Source organism: Aptenodytes patagonicus, chromosome 2, assembly GCF_965638725.1.
Source record: "Aptenodytes patagonicus chromosome 2, bAptPat1.pri.cur, whole genome shotgun sequence".
Taxonomy (NCBI): domain Eukaryota; kingdom Metazoa; phylum Chordata; class Aves; order Sphenisciformes; family Spheniscidae; genus Aptenodytes; species Aptenodytes patagonicus.
Genome location: NC_134950.1, coordinates 73680937 through 73694949, shown reverse-complemented (window position 1 = coordinate 73694949; position 14013 = coordinate 73680937). Strand labels below are relative to the sequence as shown.

Here is a 14013-nt window from a genome sequence, read left to right as displayed (position 1 = left end):
GAAAAATTTCTTTACTGAAAGAGTGGTGAAACATTGGAACAGGCTGCCCAGGGAAGTGGTTGAGTCCCCATCCCTGGAGGTATTTAAAAGACGTGTAGATGAGGCGCTTAGGGACATGGTTTAGTGGGCATGGTGGTGTTGGGTTGACGGTTGGACTCAATGATCTTAGAGGTCTTTTCCAACCTCAATGATTCTATGATTCTATACAAGCCTAGCTGTACTGGAAGAACCAGGTGCAAAATCAGTGGATCATCTGACATTGCATGTTTTACCAAAGTTCCCTGTCCTCCTTCATCCTCACTTGCTGCTCCCTCTGGTGCCTTACTCCTCTTCTTTGCACTCAGATCCCTCCTCTTCTTTGCACTCAGATCCCATGTCTGGAAGGTTCCTCACTGGGTCTCACCATGGAAAAAGCCCAGTCTGAGTAAGGTATGCCTGCAAGCGTTGTTCTCCCAAGGAGGTGTAACCGAGCCAGTCAAGCCTCAAAAGAAGGCATTAACTGAGAAAGGGTAGTCAAAACGGCTGAGAGATGCACTGATTCAAACCTTTTCCAGGCATTTTTTCCAGAGGAGCACTGCCATGATATGCTAAAATTGCCCAACTGTCTTCTCCTAAAGAAAGAAAACCCTCAGGCAATGCAAGCTCCAGTGGTCCGTAGTGACGCTTCATTCAGTCACTGGTTTTAAATCCTGAAGCTATATATGTATCCTTCTACAGATACATATATATATATTTTCCTCCTCTACTCAAAACAGGAATTTCAATGCAGGGAGCATGTTTGGTGGGTGACTAAGAGGAGAGAATATGACTCCAATCAGAGGCAGGGAAGTTTGGTGAGACAGGAGAAGGGGTCTCAGAGACAAATGCCGGGGCTGTGGGATGCACAGCTATGATGGAGGCCTTGAAGGCAGATTTTCTGTGGAATTGGAGCCTGTCCTACTTATATTCAAGAAACAGCAACTTTCTGATGTCAGCATATGAAAATTTACTTGGTAATGGGTTCCTTATCTTTGAACTGTGGGCTGGCTCAATGTTTCATTTGCTGCTTGTATCTCCCACTTTTGTACAAGTAAAGCCAAATTCAATTAAGAAATGAAATCAATCCAGTCCTGCAGGTAGTTTTAAAATATTTCTGTTGTGAATGTTAGCTATAAATCTTAATCCTTCCCATAGGAAAGAAATAGTTCAGCAAGTAGCAAGATTTTGTATTTTCACCTGCCAGATTATTTACGTTGAGAAAACCTAATTATCCTTGTTCTTCCCGCAAATAGAAGTTGGCTGGTTCCCAATAGTCTCCTGCCACCAAATCATTTGACAAGAATTTTGTTTAAGTTTTCCTAAAGATGACTGGCAGAAAAATTATGACCAAGCATTTAATCCAAATTTTCAGAAGTCATACAGGAATGAGTAATTATACCAGTTTAGTACCTATATATTTGTTGAACACTGAAAAGTAACTATCTCTAAATTTCCAGATAAAACAGTTATATTGGCATCTTATGGCAAGATTCTGAAACCCAAGACCGCTGAGAGACATTTGGAGACAGAAGGATCTTACCTTGCAGAAATATATTCTTTCAGCTGCAGAATGCTTGCTACATTTATCAGGAGGTATTGTGCTTCATTCACAAGAGAGAGAGAGATGTTTGTAGTAGACGCCAGACCTAAAAAAATGAATCCAACATTCTAAAATGATCGTTAAAAATCAGGAAGATTATACTAGTAATTTCACCTCATCTTTCCTTTGATCTTTTATTCATTCTCATTAAAAAATTATTCATTCGGCTCCAGACACTAAGAAAAGATTCCAAAGGTCCCCTCAAACCTGTAAATGATAATGATGCAATGCATTTAGAAACTGAGATAGAGCTGAGATTTTACCAAATTTGTAAAACAATTTGCAAGAGCAGTATCTATGGATTTTTTATGCTCTTTCCATTTGATCCTTTTTTATAATGAAATTTAGTCTAAGAATAAATTACTTGATATAGATTTTTCATAATCATTTTTCAAAATGATAACATTGAGTTTCCAGACAAAATCATGGTCATGATGACAAAAAAACCCCAGACTGGTGTATCTGTACATTTTCACTAAATGTAACAAGTAGAAGGGCAGCATAAACACAGTTTGGGTATAAATATACCCTTTGAAACCTGCTAGATCAATACTGAATGATTCTTTCACCCTTTACCAGGGTAATTATACAGTCAGCATGAAGTCCGTGAGCCTGATGTTTACTAAGTGAGGAATCACAAATATTTTTAAGAATGACAACATACCTTTTGTATTTTTCTGATTTGACCTGTTTTTCATGTCTGAACTTTGTCTTATCAAGCGACATGGACGACCAAGAAACAAAGAAAACCAGTCAGCAATTCTTTCTCCACAGTCATATGTTTTTACCCTATTATGAGAAAAGAGGGACTTAGCACAATTTGATTGCCCAAACATTAATTTGCAAAACTGAAGACGAATTATGAAGATGTTTATTCTGCTTCTTCCAATACAAAATACAGAATCTGTATTCTCTGATGAGTGATAAAACAGAGGTGTGAAGTTCTGCATACTTTTATCTCTCAGTTTCCTCAGATTTACTCTGTTAGTGTTGAAGTTAATATTCACAAGATCTAATTTAGTTTTATACAGAAAATTCCTGTGGAATAAAGGATTAAATAATCATAACGGTCAAGACACTGACTGTGAAGTACAGTAACTGGTAGCCCATATTACAATATTACAATACGGTATTATGAAAAAGTTATTCCCTGGTCTGTGCTTTTCACTAAAACAAAGAGTTGAATTTAAGATTGTCCCACTGTGCCACACTGTATGTAATTTTTAATGCTCCCATCAGGTACAATGATGTTAATTCCCTAATTTAATTCATGTTACTACAGACACTCCACTTTAAAACATGGCTCCACTAGCAGACCCCAAGTATGTCTGTCCTGGTTTTGGCTGGGATAGAGTTAATTTTCTTCCCAGTAGCTGGTATAGTGCCGTGTTTTGGATTTAGTATGAGAATAATGAAAACCACGACAATGTCTCTATCTAAAGATGGTTTCCATTACTAGTAAATTGTCTAGTGAGTTATGCAAGGCTGGCAATAGATTTGCCTTCTTCACCTGGATGTAATCTCTCCTGGAAGGATTTTGAGATCACCTCTCTCAGTTCAGGAAGGGCACAGATCAGACCACTGGGAAGTGATCCTATTGGCCATTAGATTCCTCAGCCCTGAGTAATCTTAACTAATTTAATCTTCAATTAGTTATCTGGGTTCCCCTCACAGATAACGGAAAGAGGTAAGTAGTTCCCATCTATATTAGATCTCAGGATGGGACGACTCTCACCCTAGGAGTGTTTAACTCTATTGACTACAAAGGGAGATTTGACTGACATCTAACTTTTAAATGGCATAAACAGGTAAGAGGAATGCAAATTCGCATGCTGATCTAGGCAGGATTCTTGTAGTAAGGAAAGTGAGGTAGCAGTGGTCCTATGCTCACCTTTTTGTCCTAACCAGACAAAGAAGCTGATCTGCATGGAGACCATCTGCTCTGTGAAACAAGAAAACAGCTCCTCACAGCAAAAGATGCTAAGTCCTAGGATTGAGAGAAGTGGTTTGGCTTCACAAAATGCTCAGTAGGTTCAGCTGAGTTACACAGGTAGAAAGCCAGGACAAGTGAAATCAAAGAGATTTTATAATCCTGCAGGGATCAGGTATCTCTTCAGTGGCTGTTCTGAATTTTGATTGTGGTGCAGCTCTGCATCCCTCTCCCCACTCTGAGACTGGACTGACATCAACCACAGCTGCATCCAGCCAGCAATGTCCTATAGCTGAAATGAAACTCTGGTATTATGAGATGCGGGCACCATGGCAAGAAACAAGGGCCAAAAGGTGAGACTCCACATGAGATTCTATAGTCTGAGCTGAACAGTTCTTGTGTCCCTCCTGGTCACTGTGTTAGGGAGAAGGCTGCTAATGAGAAGGCATGAATCTTCCATGGTAACAGTACAGGTGAGACAAATTCCCCAAATATTTTTTCACACCGAAACAGAGGTGCTAGGGGTATTTAAATTCCCTCCTGAGCCAATTACCTCTAGCAGCCTGCTGGGGCTTAATACTGTATAAATCAGGATCAAAGTTTTGCCCTCTTTTTTATTTGTTTACCATTTTGAGTCACATTGGCTGAGTTAGAGACACATCATTCTTAGCATTTCATCAAATGTCACTGTGTAGTTTTTGTATTCCAAGACTCCTATGTTTTTAAATTGCTTTCCCTTTCCATCAGACCATTTTCTGAGCAAGTACCATCATCTCTTCAAGGTCTTATTCAAAGTCCTTCTGTTGTAGCTCAATTCTACTCATTTTCTGCTTATGTTTATTTTTGAGTATTACTTTACATCTGTCAGCATTACGTTTCATTTGGCACATGTCAGGCAATTTATAAAGGAGGGCCTAGTTCTCTCATATTTTACTTGCTGTTTGCCTTGAGTTCCCCACTCATCTTCTTATTATGTCATTTAGCTTCAGTGCGTTACAGCTGGTCCCTCTAGCTAGGTAATTTATAGAACAAGAAACAAGGACAGCTGAAATCTGAATATTGATCCCAAGGGATATAATATGTACATTTACGCACAACAGGCTCAGTTCACCTTGTTTTTAACTACACCTTTGTCTTCTTCTACCACTGATACCCTTCCTTTGATCTCTTTGATATTGTGGCCTGTCAAAGAGGAGGCTGTGTCCCTGCTTATTTCAGTAGAGCACTAACCTTGAGCATTTAAGGTCTTCTACAACATCAATAACCTTAACATCACTAGCTTCTACTTGTATCTGTCCACTGTTAGATATTATACTAGGAAGCCATGTCCCTCCGATGTGAGCAGCACATGCTGATGGACAACCCCTGCTGAGATGAAGGCGAACACTGATGAATTGCTTCACAAGGAAAACTTGAGCTCATTAAACCTTCATGGCTGCTGTGAAATTAAACTTCCTCACGTGACTGCTTGCAGATTCTACATCATGTGCTTTTCTCAGCTATCTCAGTGTAAATTCAGAGTAACCACCTAAGCCAACAGAACTGAATGAAATCAGAGTCAGAGCGCAGAATTAATACGTGGAAAATGCCTTCAGTAGGGGTTTCTTTTGAATAAAAGCCTTTTAACAAAGACTTTTGGCCTCACTGCTCACCTCAGACACTTTGCAGAAAAGACCCCAGACCACAAATCACCTCCTGTCCTACTGCAAAGCACTGTTTTGCTCCTATTTCCATTTTTTGGCCTCAGAGGCTCCCCTGCTGAAACACGGGAACCTGGCATCAGCACTGTTGGATCTCTGAGCATTGCGGGAGCCTCATCAACATTGTCCGCTCATTCTGCCTTACTTCCTGCCTCGTTTATTTGCTAATCACAGTCCACTCCGTGCAATTTGTCTTGCATCTCCCCTTTCTTTGTCATTCTATCCTCTTCTTCCTCCTTAGAACTCTTAAGCAGTTTCCCATGAACATTTCCTATTTCATACATTAAAAATGACACAGTCAGTGACATGAAAGACAAGCTACAATAAATAGTGTGGCAGCCAATTATACGCACACAGAAAGATAACCTAGGCTATTTTACAGCCTGTAATAGATGGGCTAGCCATGGGGAGGCTAAGGATGAGTCAACACTAAGGGAAGTGGGACAGATGGTTAAAACAAATGACTCTTGGGTGAATTCCACTACCTGTGGAAATACACTTCTGAGAAAAAGATCCTCTTTATCATCTGAATAGCTAGCAGAAAAGAAGGAGAAGATCATTTCTTGCATGGCTCCATGGGGAAAATGGCCAGGTCTTCTGCTGGTTTGTTTATGTTTTACCCTCAGAGAAGCAAATGTAGAGGGTTACAAAGAATTAGTATACCTTGGTTAAAAGAAGATGTAAATCTGTAAGTGGCTCTTTTAGTTGGACTTACTAAGAGACTTGGTGAAAAGAAACATAGTAGATAATGCAAACGTACTTTAGGAAGGCACTTGATACACTGCCACTCAGAAAACTTAATGAGGCTGGGAAGTACTTAGAAAATATGATGGATAAACACTTAAGTTCACTGATAGGAAATTAATTTATGCATAATGTTATATTTCACTGAAGTGGTATGTCTCTTGATTAGAGTTAATGTTATTTCTGCAGTCTTCCCAAGATTGTTAAGGGGACATGGGTGGTCAAACATGGGTGGTCAAAACAAAATTAAAAAGGGTTGTAAATATGGAAAGCTGTTTATAACCTCGGCGGGTTCTAGCAATTTTGAATCTGCACAGCATGAAATGGGCAAAGTTGCCAGCATCATTACCGTCAAATGAAGGAACTGAATTCTTGAGTCGTGCTGAGGCCCTCAGTTGGCATTTGGAAGTAACTGGGGACACCTTTCCCTTTTCTCATCCTTGCAGCAAGTAAAACAAAGATCTCCCTTATGCATGTGAGTGCTAAGTCATCACAGTCTCTTGTACCATCCTTTCCCCCATTTTTAATTTTTATTATTTTTTAGTGTTTTCTACCAGACATGCTGGGCATGCCAAATTACCTATCTAAATGTCTTCTCCTGGTCCACTAAGTCATTCATTGCTTTCCACCCTCTGCCTCTTTTTTTAAGGACTTCTGCCCCTGTGTGTCCATCCAATCATGTCCTGAGTGTCACTGCAGTGATTTTCAGCTTTGATTCCTCTCTGCTTTCACTCACCTGTGTGAACAGACTTTACTCTCACAGATCACAGCCTCTTTTCCTGTATTTTCTTCTAGTGATACAGATATTGGGTCCATGCCTAGATGGGCAGAGAGCAAACCATATTTAAAAAAAAAAAAACAGTTATGCAGAAACATAGGGTCATGAAAAAAGTTCTTATTTTTGCACCTGTTCACAATCACAGCAGCCTCTCAAATAGCATGTAACAAAAATCCTCTTTCTTTTTGCTAGAATTATATTCTCTGCCTGCAGGTGGCTCCAAATGATAATGCAAAGAGCAAAGGCTGCAGATGACCTTGGTACCCAAACCACCTTAAGGAATTTCAGCTTTGAGTAACTTCATTCTCTGTGTATCTCAGGCAACGAAACTGGCACAGAATTACTGTCTCAGTCATGGTTTCTGTTGAAAGGATGAGTTTATCACTGTTGTGCCCCCTCTAGCAAATCAGGAGATGAGGTTAATCACTGTCGGGTTGGTTTTATTTTGGAGTGCTGGGATGGAGTCATCAGAAACATGAAAGATGGAGGTGGGGGCAGGGGAGAGAAAAAATAAGCACACGCTGTTCAAGGGAAGAAATATAATGTGTCGTAAAACTACAATAATTTAAAGATAAAATGTATTGAAACCACTAATGAGAGAATTATTCCCATCTATCCATCTCTCAGTTTAAATCAGATGAGGAATCCCTAGTAATGATTTACGTTAACAGTTTCTTCCACAGTTTTCTCATCTTGAGCAGAATGAGCCAAAGAGATGGCAGGGCTACTGTGGCTTACTAGAACTAAAAGAAAAGCTGTACTATTTTCCTTTCTGTTAATTGAAAGCAATAATCTGAAACGACAAACAAAGGGTTTTACTGTGTGGCTGCAATGAATCCAACTCTTTTCCATTATACTGCAATGTAAAGCAGCAAAGACTGATCTCCTGCATCCCAGCTTTATATCAGCGTGTTTCAATTTCATTCATTACTTCCTGTTTATATTATCGTAGTACAAATAAGAATCAAGCTCTACCAGCTCTGTCATATGGTGAAATCAAATTGTTTTATTCTCTTCTGAAAAATAATGAAATGTAGTTCAGGTTCACTATATCCCAACTATCAGCTCTGTTCCACGCAAGTTTTCAATACAGAAAGACGTCTACTCCCTTTTTAGCTAATGATGTTAGTAGACTTCAGAAGCGAAGACAGAGGAGGAAAAGCTAGGTTCACTTAGGAAAATAAAACACCTAAGTAATAAATGCTTTGAACTCGCTTGCAATAACCTGAAAAAGAAGCCAATGTTATCATCTTATAAACTAGAACTAATGCTCTTGTACTTTGAAAATATTAAACATTAGCATCATTCCTTCTGGAAAAGAAAAGTTTGAAAGGTTTCTTCCTGTACACATCCTTAGCTGTTATATCTTTTAAAAATACTTTCTAAGCAAGGCATACTCACAAAATTTCTTAAAATAGAGTCTCAGGGCTTTATAAAGCCCTGCTTTTATACACCAGCAAGTGTATCACATTTTTATTGAACAGTACACATTTTACAGTGATGTTTAGGTCAGTTAAACATTGTTAATTACAATTTTATTCTATCTTAAGGCAAAAAAATAAAGCAGAATATTGCCAGTTACTAAAATGTAAAAGCTGCCATTCTCCATGGTCATTTTCTTGATAATAAAATTCACAGATGTGCTCACAGTATTAATATAAAAAAAATTATTCTTGTCTTTATAGCTCCTATTTTCAGTCAATGAGAAAAATTAGAGGTCTGTTATTTCAATAGACTGAAATATAAACTATTAATGTATATTCTTTCGTCAGTGTATGCACTTAATTCCCATTATTTTTATTGGCAGTAACACATAACTATTTGAAGGCACAATAAACTCCATAAAGTGTAATTAGTTGCTCAGTTTTGCTAGCATCTTTCTACTCCAATATTTTAAAGGGCCTTCACAACACTCGAGATTTCTCCCTCTGTGCAGTGGCAAAATAATGCCCAACTTGCCAGAGTAATGCTGATTGTTAGCTAAAATGGAAAGAGAGAAATTAGTCTTCTACAGAAACGTATTCTCAGCTAAATCCTGTTTGGCTTACTTTTATGTCGGTCAGGAACAAGCCCAGTGTAATCTGTGCCCCCATGCATTTGATTGAGCAGGACAACAAGATTTCCCTTGATTCCCACTCAAGTAATATGGCTTCTAGAAATAAAGGCACTTGCTCCTGCCCGCCTTTTAGTTGCTGGGAGCCTAGCCATTAACTGCTTCAGTTGAGATACAAGAAGTTGTCTTTCTCCACAGAGGCTTATTTAAAGTTACACCAATTTTCTCAAAGTGGGTCCTGTGATAGCAAGGGTTAGTTACGCTCTTCACACCAAAAAGAATAGGAAATGCTTGTTAACAACCATATAGCCAAAGAAAATAATTCTGACAAAATTCAGAAATGCAGTTTCTCAAAATTAAAATCTCACTCCCTCTACTGAAGTAAAGTACAGCCAATGAGAGACCAAGCACAAGCCCCGTCCTCTCCTTCTGCTCTCACTTACCCCCTTCCTCAGGGATCAGGGGAATACCTGGAGCTCCCCAGCTGCCATGCAAGCCAACTAATTTTGCAGGCATGCCAGGGAAGGATCCTAAGCCTTCGAGCAGTTTTGGCCCAGCCGAGCCCCAGTCTGATGTCCTTGCTACCCACAGGGACAGCAGGATCGCACAGCCGGGTCAGTCAGACAGCGGGTCTGCCCATCCAAGGCTGGCTGTTAGACGGGCTACGGAGACACACTATGCACAGGGGTTAAAGAAAGAACATGAAGTGGTGTCTCAGCACACGGAGGGTTCAGCAAAAGGTATTAAAGTAATTACTGTCACACTAAATCATGCTGACAGTTTTATTTTGTTGGACAGAGAAGACAGAGAATATTAAACCATATTGAAATAAAATAGCCATAAACAAATTTTCCACTAATGAAAAGTTCTAGAGGGAGAGGAAAGCATGTGCCTGGAGGGGGAGAGAGAACAGACTCATGTTTTAGAAGTGGCACAGATAAAGTCTTCACCATAATCTAATAGTGTGACAGCAAAATGTTCTTTAAGAATGCCGCATAATTCAGCTATGTGGGATTCACCCCACTGGGCTTTAGGCACTTACCAGAGGCACCTAATCCAGCAGCACGGTTGCCTTAGGCTCTCTCTATTGGAGAGACACCTCCAGACAGCAAGGCGCTCTCTAGATGGAGATCATTGCCACAGCCTGCTCTCACAATGAGAAAAGCACAGATGACAGCAGAGAAACTGGTAGAGAAAGCAGAGCGGTTACAGCCTCCTTGCAGAGGAGCAGAAGGAAGGCAGCTAGCTTGACTGCAGTTGTCACCCAGTCAGCTGGGAGCTGCTGGGTATTCACCTTCAGCAGAGCAAGAGGTGCAGTAAAGGTGTAGCTCAAAGGTTTTGCCTCTTTTTTTTAACCTCTGTTGCCTCCCTCACCCACTCCTCACCACCAGAAATGTCCCCATCACACCGAGAAGAACAGAGGAACTACATGGGGAGTGTGAGGGCAGGGGGAGGAGAAGGGGAGTTGGAGGAAAGAAAACTCTGCTTGGAAAGATGTGTGCTACTGTAGCTGAGGAAAGGCAGTTCGGGTAGGAGACATCCAGTGGGAGAAAGAAACTCGCAAAGCAACAAAGCTGGAAGAGACCTGGAGGTGGCTGTAGTTAGCAGTCTAAGTGCTACAAATCTGAAATACCATTAGCCACAGACATAGGCCAGTGAAGGCTCTGAGCTGCACAACAGCCAGCCTGGCTCATTAGAGGGCTACTGCTCCTCACTGTACTGATTGCTGCTCCAGCTACACACGTGGCGTTCGGCTTCAGGTCCTACATTACCAACAAACTACTGACAGGCTGGAGAGAGCAGTGACAAAAGCAACAGTGATTAATATGGGATTTTCAAGGAAAATTAAATTTGTCTGCCATGAAATGGTTTAAGTGGGAGGTATAACAATGACCCATGTATGTGAAGGGATAAAGAAAAAAAAAAATTAACACCAACAAACAAATCATGCATTTAGACTGCAGGTAAGAGGAAAGAAAACAGAATAAATATTGGAACAACTTCCTACAGATTTATCTGCAGTCCTACCCTGTCAGTTCATATGCGTTCTCATCACTGTGCTATCTTATGAGCAGTAACCTCTGGAATAGTCTCCCTAAGCAAATGAGAGCCATTATCTCACTGTCAAGCATTAAAAAAATACCACAGGTTGCAAGTAGACTATGAGTGTGAAAAATGGCTATTATAAAAAGAGGGCCCAGACCACCTTATGGGTTAATATTATTGGTAACTAGAGTCATTATACAAAGAATAAAATGACTCCACTCTTACATACTGGCTGTACCAAAGCAGGCTATAAATAAATGACAACCATGTTTCTGTTAGAGCACACTGGAGATCCAATCAATCAATTTGGGTTGGAAAAGTGATCCATAGACTTGGTCAATCACTTCTGGATGGAAATGGTTCTCACTTTCATAGGAAGGAAGGTGAATGACAGTGAAAACTCCAAAAACGACACAAAGTAAAATGTAGGATTTAAAGGTGAATTTCACCCCGGCACTAACTATGGCAAGAGGCTGTAAGTCTCAGTGAGAGATGGGTTCCTTGACTGTCATTTTTGTCTGAGAAAACTTCTTCCTGACTCTCTGAAGTATGTCAGTGCAGATATTATTGACGAACAAACTTACTAATGGATATGCACTTGTCTGAACAATGTGGTACTATCAAGGAAAAAAATTAAGAACATACTTAGAAGAGAAGAATGAAGCAATCAAAAGGCCCAGCAGAGCTGAACCTCTGAAAATGTGAAGGATAAATAGAGAAGGTTTGGACAAGACTTCACATTGTGTCTGCAAGCAAGTGGTACCAGCAGAAAGGAAGAGAGATGGAAAGGAACTGAATTTCTAGAAATAATTAGTTCTGAAGCACTTGGTAATTTAAAAGTTGTGAGAGAAGACTGTCTATGCAACTGTACTACAAAAAGTTGAGGTGCAAGGTGCTCCACATACAATTGACATGAATTAACAATACCTTTTCAAAGAAAGATTACAAAGGGAGGAGTGGAAAATAGCAGCATTTGTGCCAGTGAGCCAGTCTGGAATCCCTAAGAAGAGACTAGATTGTTCGGGATCTGAAACACACAGAATCACACAAGACTAGTGGAAGTACCCAAATGTACATTTGACAAGCCTATTCCAGACAAAAGAAATCAACTGGTCAGACTTAATTTTATGGAGAGTGCTCAGACAGCTGGAGAGGACAACAACTGTAATGTACGAACAGAAAGGAGACTGTAGTTACATATCCACTCATATGGATTTCTAATAAAGGGTGAAAAATCTGAATATAAGTTCCCTTGTTTTGCTCTAGCTGCTGAAAATGTGAGCACATATATTATTAATGGTTAAGACATACAGGCTGAGTAAATGTTAGACCCCAGGGAAACGATGAACACCATTCAGACACATGCAAACTTGGCATTAATAATGACTTTTGTGGAATACAAACCTGTTCCAGCGTTCAGTGCTAACAGCACTGTTAGCAAAATAAATAATTTGCACCCCGAAGTAGCAAAGGGCTTTCCGTAATACTTTCGGTAAGTTTTTTTCTTTTTTTTCCCCTCAGCAGAGAATAAAAAGGGTTTTGATGAATCCAGAGAAGCCCAAACATCATGAAATATTTGCCTGCTAGTGCAAGTATTTAACTGAGCTAAATAACACCTGGTCCTTATCTTAATTCATACTAATTTCCACTGAAGACTCTACCCCTCTAGTCCCACAGCTGGAAGGAGGAGGAGAGCTATAAAATGGGAAGGTCTTTGGCCAGGGTGTTTGATGTTAGACTCCTATTCCTTTACCTTTGCAGCAATAACAGTCCCTTCAGGCTGATGGACTTCGTGATGAGGAGAGATAGACTAGTCAGTAAATTTCCATATCTTTCAATTCATTACTCGTTCCTGGAGCATCCACGTTATGATTGCACATAGGGAGTCACTGTCTACTCTCTGCCCGCCCAACAACAAGCTAGGAAACTACCCAGGGCTGTATATTACAGCCTAGGCTTTCGTTGCCCACAGCTGGTAGCAGAATTTGTCCCTGAAGTCAGTAAGCGTACACAGCATTCACTAGTTTGGTGGGTGCATGCAGGTGTCTCTGTCTAGAAATTTGACATGAATAATGAAGAGGAGAAAAGAATATTGGTTACTAACCTTCTGCCTGGATGACCATAACCTTTTTCTTCAGATCAATTGAGGGATTTACAAGACACAACCTTGGCTCCTGCTTCTGAGTCATGCAGACTCCATTCTGGTTTACAACCATCCAGTTACGGTCATACAGCAAACCCTGGTTTCCCACTGGCCATTCTGTAACCTGGAAAAGCATGAGGAGTGGATACAAAGGTTTAGAAAATGTTAGCTGCATTAATAGATTCATGCTGAAAAGAAAAGAGGGAAAAGAAACCGTTATTGAAGTCCTTTGAAATCAGGAAAACTTGTGCAAGCCAATGTCAGCCTTTAATAAGAGAAACCTTAATTGCAAATCAAAGATAAAGATATCACTGCATGAAGCTGAGAAAACAAAATGGGGTTACTATAATTTGTTACATATTATCATACACTTTGATTTAACAGAGCTATGAGAATAGAGTAAACATCCTCTGAAACACTCTGAAAACTGCTTTCAGTTTTACACTCATCCATTTCCAGGACCTTTCCCCCCAACAATTTTCTTTTAATTTACAAAGCATGGACATCTCATGGGAGTTGTATGAATTAAGGCAAAACCAAACAAACAAAAAGCAAGAAAAATGTGAAATTCAAAATTCAAAATTCTGAAAAAACTTCCATATTTTTCATAAAACTGGAACCACTTTATCAATGAATCCATTTGAGAAAACCTCCACCACTGAGGTTTCTGGTTTAGCCAGGAGCATCATAGTTTCTCCAGATCTGCTTCCAACAAAACACATTGTCTTCTTTGCTATCTGTTCTTCCATTACGTCTATAACACTCTTTACATTCAATAGCCTATACAAGCATATTGTCCTTGCTTTCATGTACATTTTTCTGGTGAAAAGAACATCTGTTACTGATGCTACACAGATGGTAATCTTGAAATCCAAAAAGAGAGCAATTTTAGTAATGCCTTTGGGTGATATTAATAACTGCTTTCTCCTTCAGAATGTTAAAATATTAATACCATTCTTTTAACATAAAGCAGGGCATTTAAACATATTGCTTCAACTCGT

The 14013-nt window shown here is 39.7% G+C and overlaps 1 protein-coding gene across 1 annotated transcript in view; it reads right to left on the bottom strand.

Moving 5' to 3' along the window:
* Positions 1 to 14013, bottom strand: part of MOCOS (molybdenum cofactor sulfurase) — a 233230-nt gene that overhangs the window by 16429 nt on the left and 202788 nt on the right. The window contains exons 9-12 of the mRNA XM_076330220.1: positions 12974 to 13136; positions 6729 to 6810; positions 2283 to 2407; positions 1559 to 1664 (exon numbers count right to left, since the gene is read on the bottom strand). Of these exons, the coding sequence (XP_076186335.1) occupies positions 1559 to 1664; positions 2283 to 2407; positions 6729 to 6810; positions 12974 to 13136 (476 nt within the window). The remainder of the gene's footprint in view (positions 1 to 1558; positions 1665 to 2282; positions 2408 to 6728; positions 6811 to 12973; positions 13137 to 14013) is intronic.